At 33.2% G+C, this 15,154-nt stretch overlaps 1 protein-coding gene across 50 annotated transcripts in view; it reads left to right on the top strand.

Moving 5' to 3' along the window:
- The window catches only part of RIMS1 (regulating synaptic membrane exocytosis 1), a 494,019-nt gene that overhangs the window by 313,484 nt on the left and 165,381 nt on the right, over window positions 1-15,154 (top strand). For 41 of the 50 annotated variants that reach the window (XM_023219183.1, XM_023219219.1, XM_023219217.1 and 38 more), the window contains 3 exons: window positions 10,800-10,867; window positions 12,630-12,740; window positions 14,890-14,989. In XM_023219183.1, the coding sequence (XP_023074951.1) occupies window positions 10,800-10,867; window positions 12,630-12,740; window positions 14,890-14,989 (279 nt within the window). Of the gene's footprint in view, window positions 1-3,807; window positions 3,896-10,799; window positions 10,868-12,629; window positions 12,741-14,889; window positions 14,990-15,154 lie in introns of all 50 variants that reach the window. The other 9 variants (XM_023219237.2, XM_023219213.2, XM_023219235.2 and 6 more) reach the window with 1 other exon arrangement.

Genomic DNA, 15,154 nt, shown 5'->3' with positions numbered 1-15,154 from the left:
ATGTAATCTTTCAAGTGGTAATTTTAATTTTCAGATTTAGTGTTATTGAATAGTTTATCAGTGCTAATGGTTTGCAATTTTATTTTTTTGACCTAATAGCTCTTAATTTCACAATTTAATTCAGTTACATAATTCTCTAAAAATATAGTTTTGTTCACTTGATTTGTTCTTACTTGAAAGACATTGATTTAAGAATCTTTAAAAGACAATTCAGCTACTCTGTGTGGGGAATATTATGCTAAGAGCCCTTGATCTTTTCCGTTTTTTTGTACTGCATTCAAAATATATCAGGAAATAGAACATGCAAAGGGATAAGAGTTATTTACAGTGCATTTAATCTTTAAATTAAATTCATGATTAATTTGAAGCAATATTTAATAAACAGTTGCTGTTTCTGCTTTTTGTTGCGTTGATGAATAATGACTTAATTGTAAAAACTTAGCTTAGATCCCTTATTATTGACAGCTGAGTTTTTTGATGTGCCAAATATTTGCCAACCAGCTTATTGTTATGATTATTGCTATTTGTTTACATTGTTTTAATTAAAATTTATCTCAGGATTATAATTTACCAGCCTTTTTTTTTTTTTAATTAGGAAGGCTATAAAGGGATTTCATCCTTGTTTTTATAAAAATTTACATGCTATAATGTCTTTAGTTGTTGCTTAATGGATATTGTTTTAACATCAATGTTTTGCCCTTTAATCCAGTTGTGTTCATATATAACTGTTCATGCACTCTTTAACACAGTTATGTTCATAGAGCTACACACAGTGTCACAGCGTTGAGGGCACATAGACTTTTAGCTGATTTGTTTGTTTTTGTGTATTTATTGTTGGTTTCTTTAGGTTTCCCTGTCCCCTTTCTTGTGAATAATAGTTGTTGTCAATGTGCTTGTTTGAACAAACCATTTTCCCATTTACAGTGTGCATCTTTAATGGTTTTGTGGGGTCGAATACCAAAGAAACTCTTGTATTATTGTGGCTATAAAGTTATGAGTGAGGGCCTAGTGTTTTTTTCTAGGAATAAAATCTAGGAGCTCAGATTTTGTTCTATTGCTTTTTGCCAGATGAGAAGACCTTTTCACTTACTTCCCATCCTTTGGCAGGACTCTCAAATAAATTAAGATAACTTGCTATTTACTGTAAACTAATACCTGCACATCAGTTCCATTTTGATGTTTTCTGTTGAATCAAAGTTATTGTGAGTTTAATGGAGGGAAAACTGCATTTTAATGAAAATAGAGTTACAATAAATATACTAAATTATGTTGTGTACATATTCATTTAATCCGATTTTAATTGCTATGTTAATGTCATTTTAAAGCTTATTTTAATATCAGAAGTGATTTACAATAGCGGCAAAAATGTAAAAATGTAGCCATGTGAAATAAATTTAAAATACATAGAAAAGATCAGTAAGGGAAAATAAGGGTAGAAAATTAGGCTGCATATTTAATCACAAATATCCCAACACAAAAAAGTGTCATTCATTACAAATGCACAACATCTTTAACATAAAAATAAGCCAGTTGCAGCAGGCGTGGTGGCTCACACCTGTAATCCGAGCACCTTGGGAGGCCGAGGTGGGCAGATCACGAGGTCAGGAAATCGAGACCATCCTGGCTAACACGGTGAAACCCTGTCTCTACTAAAAATACAAAAAATTAGCCAGGCATGATGGTGGGCGCCTGTAGTTCCAGCTACTTGAGAGGCTGAGGCAGGTGAATGGCATGAACGCGGGAGGTGGAGGTTGCGGTGAGCCACGATCACGCCGCTACACTCCAGCCTGGGTGACAGAGCGAGACTCCATCTCAAAAAAAAAAAAAAAAAAGCCAGTTGCATAAGTGCAATTATTCGTGATACTAACACCAAAAGAAAGTTTCTTTTCTGTTATTTCATAGAGGAGATTATCAGCAGGAGCAGAAGCAGCATGATCCACATAATACCAGAATCATCACCACCATGATCCATATAGTAAACACCCTGATATAGTAATGATAAAGAACAATACAATAAAAGGAACAGTAGGGGCAGCGAGGGGAGAGGGACTGTCTAGAAATGTAGTGTGTTCCAGGTGCATGGTTGTTTGATGGTGTGAATTAATAAATAGTTTTGTTTTAGAAAATATAAGTTGATTTACCACATAGCCCTCACAAAGACTTCTGTATATATTGTTGCTTTGTGTTAAACATTTCAGAAATTTGTAGGGCAGTATCTTCAAGGATATACTTTCTAAAGTGTACTTGTGGGTAGTTCCGTGCAGCTAGTGATTGTGAAGTCATGTATTTAAACAACCAGGCAAGCTGGGAATTGGATTCTCTTGCACCTGTGACAAAGCCAAGAAACCAGTGTTGAGCAATTTTAGTCTAGGTCAGTGAGGCTTACTTACTTTTTAAAGTAACAGTTCTAACATGAAGATATTTTTAAATAATTGTGCTGGAAATATAGATTTAGAACTATTTATTCAGTCAAATATTTAGGACGCCTGGAAGATAATTTCTTTCTTGAGTCAGTAAGTTAATCTTTGACCAACATTAACTTAGTTTGCTTTTTTTTTTCTTTTTTTTTTTTTGAGGCGGAGTCTCGCTCTGTCGCCCAGGCTAGAGTACAGTGGCCAGATCTCAGCTCACTGCAAGCTCCACCTCCCGGGTTTACGCCATTCTCCTGCCTCAGCCTCCCAAGTAGCTGGGACTACAGGTGCCCGCCACCTCTCCCGGCTAGTTTTTTTTGTATTTTTTAGTAGAGACGGGATTTCACCAGGTTAGCCAGGATGGTCTCGATCTCCTGACCTTGTAATCTGCCCGTCTCGGCCTCCCAAAGTGCTGGGATTACAGGATGCTTTTTAATAAAAATTGTATATACAATCCATATGGATTTGTTGATATTGCTTCTTTGTGCTCAATTTTTTGTGGTTTATCTTATTTAAATTATTTACTTCTGTCACATGGAGTTGGAGTACAGTTCAAAAAAACGTGACTTTATAAAGCTTGACTCCTTTTGCATTGAGTCAGAGATTTAGACCAGTGACTGCAGTGTTTTGCAATCTCATTTCCTATGGCTGTAATTTTGGAGTTTTATGAATATGGCTATCTAGAAGTTTTCTCAAAAACAATGCTGAGGCATGAAATAAAATGTTCTCCAAACTTCTATGCCTGGTGATTTTCCACTGCCAGTCAAAGAATTTCCAACTTAAAAATAAAGTCCTTTAATTTATCTATAAATTATTCGTTTGCATAGCCAAAATAAAAACAAGGACAAACAAACCAAAAAATAAGTAGAATAAAATAGAAAAGAAAGGCAAAAACAAACTATTCATAGTTACTCAAGGGATCTCTGGTGTCAAAACTTGTTTATATTACCCACTATTTGCTACAGTATAAACTTTTCTACTTTTTTTTGTAGATTAATAGTATATTTTAAAATAAGAAGTATCAGTCCCACATAAGTACTTCTCTTTTGTTCTGTGTACCCTTAAAATTCATCTTTATTATCATTTTACTATTTTCATTTATATCACTAAAAGCATATATCCATCTTTACATTTTTATTTCCTTGTCTTTGGAATATAGAGGCAGGTAAAAATTGATTTGACATTCAGAATATTATTTCAACTTAATGCTGTTTTGCTAGTGTTGCCTGGGTCTGGATAAGGACTAACATTTTCCTTTATCAAAGATATTTATATGTAGAGTTTGTTCTTGTAATGTCACTGCTGTGAACTTGCCCAGCACAACAATTTCTTAAACCTGTGGTTAACATCCAGTCCCCAAACAATGAAAACAAATAAACCGCAATTTTTTCCACAGGGTTTCCTGGCTGGTTATTCCGCGACTTTGCACTTGACAACCTGTTCTCCCACGTGAATGGAATACTCAGTGTCAATGTGGAATCCTGGTCAGTTGGAAAGTTGCAGTAAAATATTTCCCTCCGTTGTACAGCACTTCCCAAATTCTTATTTATGAAGAGTCATTGTGTTGAAAAAAACAAATATCCCTAAGATTGTCAATTTTGTGATTTGTTATCCAGGTTACCTTACTATTCTATATTTAGATTCTGAGGGAGAAATTTCTCAGTTATTAGGCCTCAGGTCATATTTACACATGAAATTTATTATTCTCTAAACTGTTATGTGTGGAAAGTATTTTGGCCATTATCAATGACCTTGGAGACTTTTATTCAGATACATTTTCATTGTCATTTAATACAGATAATACAGTATGGTCTAGATTTCTTGAAGACCATGACCACATCCTTATTTTATAATCCTAAGGCACAAAGTTGTGTGAGCATGCATGTGTGTGTATGTGTTTGTGTGTTTGTTGTCCAAGTTTTCTGGAATTTTAATTTATAAAATTATATCTAAGGCCTTATAGCACCAGGCCAATGTAGAGGTAAGAAAGATGGCATTGAACATCATGGTGTTTTGGGAATGTTTCTGGACCCCAAAACTTCATGTTATCTCAAAATCTAAATTTATATAAATGTACATAACTTTTAAAACTAGGAAGAATTAATCCGATGACTGATATTTACTATCTCCAATTTCTTTTAATTTCTCAATACCTATTACCCTTTTCAAAGCAAACCCACAATGTTTTCTGTGTTTTCTCAAAGCTCCATTATCTACAGTAACCGTATTTCATGTTTAAACTTACAATAGTTATTTTCTTACTACCATCAATCCTATTATTGTTTAGATAATTTTTTAAGGAATATAAACCCAAAAAATTAATTACAGAAAGTTAGGAAGCTTACAACCTATTAGAAAATAAATATTAAAATATATTTTACGACTAATGTCTACTAAATAATTTTTAAAGTATAATGCAAGCTGGCTTCAAGGAAACATTGTTAGGGATATCTTGAATAATCTGGCCAGTTAATAAGTTTTACAAACAACAGGACTTCATCATTTTTCTAAGCCCATTTCAAAGCATATTTTGCAAAGATTACAGATATTACGTATATTTTGGTTGCGATCACTAATTAACTGTAAGTCTGATCTCTTAACACCATGATTTCATATTCTTCATCTTAAGTGTGTAATGAGACATTAAGCTCTATTTCTAAACTCCTTTACAATTCACAATACTGACATATCTCAATTAATCCTCATAAAGTGCTTATGAGGGGAAAGGCACTATTCTTATTTTGTAAAAGAGGACAAGGTTAATAGAGATGAGGAGATATTATCAAGAGAATGCACCTAATATGGCAGATTTAGGATTAGTCACAAGTCTCCAACTCTGAGTGCAAAGTTCTTTTTACTGCATAATCGCTGATTTTATAAGTGTTATATGAATATTATTATAAATATTAGCATAAAATAATGTTGATGGAGAAATTAAAACATAATGAAGTTTTGTGATTACTCAAGATTTCAAATAAACTGGGTAGAAAAATACATTTTTCTTAGTTTGTACATGCTATTAGAATTGACAGAAATGCTCGTAATTATAAAAATGCAAACTGTTTTTAGTATACATTTTTATACTCTGACAATGTGGATTTCTGTGGTGCTCTATACTTATAAAGCAGTTTTGTGTGCATGATCTCATTCTACCCTCAGAAGAAAGAGGGGTTCTTGAGAGTTATCTTCTGAGTTGAATGACTGAGCTTATGATTCAGCCAGAAATTTTGATTCTGAGTTCCATATAACTGCTTTGTAGAGTTGTGTCATGGTGGTGTCTGCATCCCAAAAATTTGCTCTCAAATTAACGAACAATACATACAACCAGAAAGAGTACTGCCTCTACCAAATATGTTCATAAAGTTGCCCTTTCCCTGGACCAGCTACTGAGTTTCCTTGCCTGTGTCCTAAAATTGTAAAACATAAGGATGGCACTGCATGGCTTCAAGCAAATATTTAATCACTCTCTGGGGTAGTTCAGCTCTGGAGGTTTCACTGAGTGTGAATAATTTCTGAATACAAACATCTTTGTCACACCAATAACTTAATAATCGATACATTTACATAAATCAACTCAATAATACTTAAGTTTACCTGAATTATCAAAGTTACATATCAGAGAGAAAGACACAGGGATGTTCTTGGTTTTAGGATGGAAGCAGAGTGCAATTATGAACAAAGCGGAACTTTAAAAGGGAAATATTTTTCTTTTTTGAAAAAGCACTTCATTGAGGTATATTTGACATAGAAAAAGCTGTGCATGTTTATTGTATACAACTTAATGAGTTTGAAGAGAAATATCCACTCCTAAAACTAGCATCACATTCTATGCCATAAACATATCCATCACCTCCAAAACTTCCACCCTCTTTATTATTTTCTTTTTTGTAATAAGAATACTTAAAGTTAAGATATACCCTCTTAGCAAATTTTTAAGTATGACACACAGTATTGTTAACTCTAGACACAATTCTATACAGTAAATCTCTAGAGTTTATTCATCTTGTATTACTGAAACTTTGTACCTTTTGACTTATACCTCCCCATTTCCCCTGTTCCCCATCTGCTAGCTACCGCCACTCTATTCTCTGTTTCCATGAGTTTGACTATTTTAGATTCCTCGTATACTATACTTATACTCCTCATTATATTCCTTGTATAACACTGTCCTCCTTATCTGGCTTATGTAGCACAGTGTTCTCAAGTTTCATCCATGTTGTCAAAAATGGCAAAGATTTCCTTCTTTTTCAAGGCTTAGTAATACTATGTTGTATGTTTATAGCACGTTCTCTTTATTCATTTGTCCTTGGACATTGTTTCAACCTCTTGGCTATAGTGAATAGTGTTGCAGTGAACATGGGAATGCAGATATATTTTTGAGATTCTAATCTCAATTCCTTTGGATAAGAAGTGGTATTACTAGACCATATGGTAGTTCTATTTTTAATTTTTTGAGGAACGTTTATACTGTTTTCCATAGTGACTGTACTGATTACATTCCCATCAGCCATGTAGAAAGGTTCCAAAATTTCTCCACATTCTCATCAACACTGATTTCTTTTTATATTTTTATAATAGGCCATCCTAACAGGTATGAGATGCTGTCTCATTGTGGTTTTGATTTGTATTTCTTTGATTGTAATTTATGTTGAGTATCTTTGGTGGTAAACATAGCTGCCATCCAAAGTGAAATTTCTAAGATCCATTTAGAAAACAATAGCACTAATGAACTCCTAATGGCTAGAGATAATATGCAACTCTCCCAAGGATTTATACCTTTTTTTTGGTCCTAGAACCAAAACCAGAAATTTGATTTTAAGTGACTTAAAATTGTTAAAGACGTTCTTGCTGAAGCCCCGTGATCTGGAGAGGCCTACTAGTCCTACTTTAGGCCTTGAGCTCAAGGAACAAAAATCTGTATTACCTAATTTTATTCAGTGTTTGCCTTCAGATATGTTTAGGGAGTGAATATTGGCCTGAATTTAGAATAAAATTAACAAAAAGTATTTGAGGACCAGTATTTTCACTATGTTAGGAACTTTGGCAATAATTCAATCGTGAATGACAGTAATTCAATTGTGAAAGATAATTTATATAAATTTTGCAACAATACACATAGATTTATTTATAAAATACACTTTAATATTTTATAGATTGTATGATTAATGATTTAACAAGTGTATCTTCTCATTTTATTGTAATGCCTAGATAATAAGCGCTATTAAATAATATTTGTTTCTTATCCCTGACCTCTAGTTAGGTGAAATTAGACTTTCTAGGACTTTGCTGTATAGCAAATTACTGCTTATATATTCCAAAGTTAGCTCCTCTATTATATATAATCTAGGGGAAGTAGAAGCATACTTTTCCATTGTAGGCATGAAACCATCTTAAATAGACTTCTGAAATATGAAGAAACATTTCAGAGTGGTATTTTTAGTATATTAATCCAGAGTTAAGAGTTTATCTTAGTTCTTAGACTTCAGATTTTAACTCTTGCCTATGAGAAGACTGTTTCCCAAGTGAATATCCCTGTAAAATATTAAAATGTGTGTATTTTTAATATCACAGTGTAACTAAAACAATATTTAACTCGTGTATGCTGACCATGGTATGTGTCCATGTGTCAATTCTTACCTTGTCTCAACTTAAAAACCTGTTCTTAGAACTCAGTTGGCTTTTTGTGTATGCAGTGCATAAAAACATTTAATAAACATATTTTGTTCAATGTTTCATTTAGTTCCAACTCACATCCTGCTATAGAGAACTCAAAAAAGTAAAAGATGAAAATATTTTAAGAGGTTCAGCAAATACCTGGGAAGGATAATTCTGAATCTTGGTCTGTGAAATTTATTTATTTTTTTAATGGAAATTATTCTATTAATATCTAGGAAGAACAATCTCTTTTTGAAGGTGACCACATATATGTATTTTAAATGGCTATTCATTACTGTGAGTTGCTGTGAGCCAATCTTAGAATTGGTTTGAATTCCATCTTTTATTATTATTCATTATAATGATATTAAAAATACGCTGCATATTACTTCTAGAGATAGGAAGTTGAAATTTTCTAATACTTCAAGGCTTTGGGACAGATAAGGTTTCCTTTACTACGTGCACATTCACTTGGTCAAGTAGAGCTGTCATGTAAATTGCTAAATAGATATTTAATATTTGAAATTAGAGGAATGAAATTAAAGTAAGTAAAACTTACTTTTACTAAGTATATTAACTTACACATGCTCAATCGTGCATGTGTATTATTTTGAAGGGATTTTTGTTAATTGGCATTGATTGATCTTATTGAAATCCATTGTGCTTTAACACTAGACATCATAAGATACACAATTCTAAATTATAGAGATAGAGATACATGTTTATGCCTTCTTACATACTCTAATAATAATGACCTGGGTTTAGAAAACACTAGTTTTCTTTATAGAAAATTCATGTGTAATTTAGCTGACTTTTATTTCTGCCTTGATAGTTGTGTGTTTATTAAGTTTAATAACCTACTTTTCACAAGGTATAGTATAAAAATTTTTAAATCCTTCACAAAAAATGATTTTCAAAATTACGACATTTCATTGAACTTGGCTAGTTATGAACTTGAGACATTTCCATAGACACAAGCAGCTGACATATTTCCTGATTCTAAATTAATGGTAATAGTGAATTAGTTCCTTGGGGATTCCATTGGCTGTTAGGACCAAGGTGCTTTTGTATTGACTCCACAAGCAAATACCGTGAATTTACCATTTTGCAGCTATGCCACCTGGCAGTCAATATCTTTAATCAACTATTACAAAAATAATCAAGGAAAATGTTTTGTGTTAATTAAATACTAGATTCTGAATATTTTAGGAGCATGTTTTGTTGAGTGTTGCTTATTCCGTTAATAATAGTGAAATCTGAGTTATAAAGACCAATTAAGAGTGCTTAGAAGTTCAGTAATATCTTTCAAACAGTAATTACAGGGATAGAAGAAACAAATGTAGTTTACAACTAAGTATTTAGATTTTAGATTTTATTTTTTATAAGTCTTTAAGCAAAAATGTTATATTTTAATCAGTAATGATAAAAACTATTAGAAGCCATTCAGAATATGAAGGAGGTGTAATTGTATACTAATATATATACAAATATTATATGCTAAAATAATGAATGTGTTTTTTACATTTACATTTGTTGGCAATATTTAGTAGATAGCTACAAAACTATGTATGACCAAAGTTGGAAAAAGCAAAATTTGTTAAGCTGCAATATCTATAGCATCCATTTTATTACAGGATACTGTAAGAGTCCTGGCTGCTCACTGGAATCGTCTGACAGACTATGTGTAATATTTATCCAGTACCAAACCAATTAAATTAGATTCTCCATTCAACATCATTATTCTACAAAGCTTCTACTATATCGTAGAATAGCACTGCTTGATAGCACTGTTTTCATAATAAAGTGTGTTGAGTATCACCATTGATTCTTACCCAGAAACATCAGCTTTTGGTCCTTTGCCTGTAAGGAACAATTTTTTGCAGATTGAGTATTCACCATATATATATATTCACCATACACACACACACACACACACACACACACACACACACACACACACACACACATATATATATATATATATAAAATATGGTGGTTCAACTCCATATTTCACTCATATTAGATTTATAATATTAATAGATTCACTTAGGATAATATAAGTGAGACAAGGGGTTGAACCACCATATGAGAAATTGGGGCATGAATGAGAGAAGAATCCTGAGGAGTAGTTTTCAAGACCTAAGTCAGGTTATTGAGAGACACAATGAACTTTTGTTTTCTTGAAGTGTTTAGGACGAATTTTTGTCGTTTTTTTAAACTTCAAAGACTTCTTAAAGTAGCTTTTAATTTAATGATCGATTTTTCTTTTTTGGGGAAATATAATTCTCTTTCTCTGCAAATATCTCAGTGTTTCTATCAATTTATCACAGAATTTCAAGATGAGTCAGCATTCAGGAAGTCATTAGGCATTTTTACTAAGTTTCTGAAATTATAGGATAGAGTTTTGCAAATTGCAATAATTACCTTTTGAATAATAACATTTGTGGTAGTAGTAATTTCAATTTTATTAATTTTCTGTACACTTATATGTGTTTCCAGACTGATTTATGAGAGAAAAAGGTAGTCATTCATTGTATGAAGTGCATTTGTAGCATACATTCATTCCAGTGATTCAAGTCACAACCTTTGCAACACAGGTGTGCATCATTCTGCAATGTACATGCTCAAGCTTATGATATTATAACCCTTTACTTTATAGATTGAAGAAGTAAAGCTTAAAGTGATACACTCTTTAACACCATTACACTTTTCATTCTTTTTTCTATTGCACAGGTGATTTGGATTATTATTGGTTGGATCCTGCCACGTGGCACAGCCGGGAGACATCACCTATTAGTTCGGTAAGTTTTCTGGGAAGTGTGTTTGAAGTTTAGGGAATGTGTGTGCTCGTTCATTGTCCTTTGTCTGACATGTGATATCTGCTCCATTATTCATTTGGTAAGGGCAAATATTGATTTCATTTAAGATAGTACAGTTTTGAAGAAAAAAAGCAGTTATTACTGAATAATTGTAACAAATTTTAAATTAAGCAAAAAACCATTATTAAATAATGACTGTAAGAAAGATTGAGATGTTTGGTTATGGATATTAACATTAACAAGTCAACATACAGAATCAGTTTCCTTTATATAAGCAGATATATTTTTAAATTTCAATTAATTCCATTTTAGAACCATTTAAAAATGTATACTTATTGCCAACCACTTTAAGCAACTTTTAGTATAAATTTCTGCTACAAATGAAATATAGTTATAAACCAAGGATGGAGTCCACTGAAATTTCTTCTAGAGTGTCTTTTAACTGAGGAAATTTTATCATGCTACAACCAATAATTTGTGTCTATAGAAAAGAAAGCAAGTTGTTTACTTTTTAAAAGTTAAATAGGCCTTTTCGAGCAGTTTTAAGTTTACAGGAAATTTGAGGAGAAAGTACAGAATTCCCATATACTTCCTTATTCCACCCCTTTCCACCTGTTTACCTGGTTATTAACATCTTGCATTAGTGTGGTCCATTTGTTACAACTGATGAGCAAATATTGATGTATTATTATTGACCAAAGTCCATAGTGTACATTAGGTTCATACTTCATGTTATACATTCTGTGGGTTTTAACACATTTATAATGTCATGTATCCACCATTACAGTATCACACTGAATGGTTTCACTGCTCCAAAAATCCCTGGCACCACTTATTGATCCCTCTCTCGTTTCTTCCCCACTGAGTCCTTGACAGCCACTGATCTTTTTACTGTCTCTGTAGTTTTTCCTTTTCCAGAATGTCCCATGGTTAGAATCATACAATTTATAGCCTGTTCAGATTTGCTTCTTTCACTTAGCAATAGGCATTTAACGTTCTTCCCTGTCATTTTGTGGCTTGGTAATGCTTTTTGGTTTGTTTGTACCACTGAATAATATTTTTGTCTGGGTATGCCCAGTTTATTTATCAATTCCTTAGGATTTAAAAATATTTTTAGGTTGATATTATAAATGGAAATATTTTTCAATAATGATTTCTAAGTTACTCTGCCAGTTGTTCCTATTATTTCTCTTATATTTTATTTTTTAATTGACACATAATAATTGTACATATTTATGCAGTACATAGTGATGTTTCAGGACATATAATGTATAGTGATCAGATCAGGGTAATTAGCATATCCATCCCCTCAAACATTTATCATTTGTATTGGGAACATTCAATGTCCTCCTCCTAGCTTTTAGAAACTATATATTATTAACTATAGTCATCCTATAGTGCTATAGAACACCAGAACTTATTCCTCATATATAGCTGTAATTGTATATTCTTTAACAAATCTCTCCCTATCCTTCCCTTCTCCCTGCCTTTCCAGCCTCTATTATCCTCTATTTTACTTTGTACTACTACGACATGACCTTTTTTTTAGCTTCCACATGTGAGTGAGAACATGCAGTGTTTAACTTTCATGCAGGAACTAATATGTTCCTGGCTTATTTCACTTAACATAATGTTCTGCAGTTCTATCCCATGTTACCTCTAATGACAAGAGTTCATTCTTTTTATAGTTGAATGCATTCCATTCTGTATATATTACTTTTTAAACTTGTTCATGTTTTAACAGCATCCTGTAACGTGGCAGCCATCTAAAGAGGGGGACCGATTAATTGGACGTGTTATTCTTAACAAGAGAACAACCATGCCCAAAGAATCAGGTGCATTGCTGGGTCTGAAAGTAAGTATGCTGGTTTAAAATGTTTCTTAAAGGGTGAATTACACTATGGTCTGCATTCATCAGAGTTTCTGGCAATGATTTTTAAATGTACTTTTAAGATTTTATATAATTTTATTGATATAGCATATAGATGTGTTAGGAAAATTGAATAAAATTTAGGGAAACTAATGTATTTTTTTCTGACTATAAAGTTCAGGATGATTTCTTGCATTAAGATTTAAATGGAAAGTAGCATAGATAATGTGGACTTTTATTGTAACTTGAGCAGCAACATAAACATCATTAAAGGGATCACTTTCTAATTACAAAAATTTTGTAAGAATTTTTTAAAATTAATATACTTAATAGTGCTGTCTTGTTGATTGTTACTGTTAATTACTCCTGTGTGAAATAATTCTGATTACGTCCACTAATGAGTGTGCCACTAAAGAATTGTGGATGCATCTCAACTTTTGGTGATATTCTCTTCATTTTAAATTATATATATTTGAGCCCCTGCATTGGAAGAACTTAAACATAGATTTTAAAATATTCTATAATAAAACTCAGACTTTGATAGTCTTATGGGCATAGATACATATTTCAGATGAGATGGTCAGCTGCAGAGATGCATTTAGGCTATTAGGCTTTGCACAATGGTAAATTGCTTCCCCAAAATGTCATTTTCTTGGCTTGAATCTAGTCTTTATGGTCATAGACCTACATTTTACTACAGATATACAAAAGAGATCAAGATCTGATCAAGATCTGATATTGACAATGGGATATTGTCTTCATATAGAAATAATAATTCAAATGGTACACATGAATTTGAATGATAAAGAAAAATGAACTTTAATGTAAACTGTCAAACACTTGCTGTTTGATACTAAGTGGGGAAGACCTGGCACCTGTCTTCTAAGTATATGCATTATTTATGGTGCCCTTTTATTGTTAGGTCACTTTAAGACAGGGCTGTTTAATCTTTTAGCTTCCCTGAGCAACATTGGAAAAAGAAAAATTGTCCTGGGTCACAATAAAGTACATCAACACTAACAATAGCTGATGAGCTGAAAAAAAAAAAACCTCATAATGTTTTAAGGAAGTTTACAAGTTTGTATTGGACCACATTCAAAGCCATCCTGGGCCGCCTATGGCCCACTGACAGCGGGTAGGACAAGCTTGCTTTTAAGAAATCAGTACAGACTAGGTGCTGGCTCATGCCTTTAATCTCAACACTTTGAGAGGCAAAGGTGAGAGGGTCACTTGAGCCCAGGAGTTTGGGACCAGCCTGGTCAACATAGTGAGACCCCTTCTCTACAAAACTAAAATTAAAAAATTAGCTAACTATAGTGCCTGCACATGCCTGTAGTCCCAGCTATTTGGGAGCCTGAGGTGGGAGCATCACTTGAACCTGGGAGTTCATGGCTGTAGCCATCTATGATCATGTCAGCGCACTCTTCTGTGGGTGATAGAGTGAGGCCTTGTCTCAAAAAAAAAAGAGAGAGAAGAAAGAGAAAGAGAGAGAAAGAAAGAAAGAGAGAGGAAGGAAAGAAGGGAGGGAGGGGAGGGGAGGGGGGAAGGGAGGGGGGAGGGGAGGGGAGAGAAAGAAATCTGTACATGAAAAGAAAGAAAGAAATCAGCACACAAACTTCCTTAGGACACATAGTCATCTCAAATATGAGATGTTTTCTTTTCAAAACTGTTCTCCCAGCTATTTAATCAAAAATGTAAGTGAAGCGCTGGTGGCTCACACCTGTGATCTCAACACTTTGGGAGACCAAGGCAGGAGGACCACTTGAGCCCAGGAGTTCAAGATCAGCCTGGGCAACATAGCAAGACCTTGTCTCTACAAATAATTTTAAAAATTAGCTGGGCGTGGTGGTGTATGCCTGTGGTCTAGGCTACTTGGTAGGCAGAATTTGAAGGATCTCTTGAGCCTGGGAGGTCGAGGCTGCAGTGAGCTGTGATCATGCCACTACATTCCAGCCTGGGTGACAGAGCAAGATCCCATCTCAAAAAAAAAAAAAAAAAAAAAGTGTTTGACTTCATTAATGTTTCTACATGCAATTTCAAGTACATCATAAAAGAATGTAGGATTAATTCTTCAAACTAATGAGCTTATGTTTTGGTATGAGTCTTGGAAACTTATAAATTTGTAATTATCCAGGTTGTTGGAGGAAAAATGACTGACTTAGGACGACTTGGTGCTTTCATCACCAAAGTAAAGAAGGGTAGCCTAGCAGATGTAGTTGGACACCTAAGAGCAGGTAAAGTTTCTTTTTTTAATATTTAAATAGTGTTTTCTCCATACATGAACATGAGTTGATGGTTTTCAATTTGGGGTTAGTTTTATACATACATACATATATGTATGTATGTATGTATCAATGAAGTCACTAAATTTTAATGCATGAATACAAATTATTTTCCTG

Source organism: Piliocolobus tephrosceles, chromosome 5, assembly GCF_002776525.5.
Source record: "Piliocolobus tephrosceles isolate RC106 chromosome 5, ASM277652v3, whole genome shotgun sequence".
NCBI lineage: Eukaryota > Metazoa > Chordata > Mammalia > Primates > Cercopithecidae > Piliocolobus > Piliocolobus tephrosceles.
The sequence above is the reverse complement of the archived record's forward strand: the minus strand, read 5'-3'. Positions and strand labels throughout refer to the sequence as shown.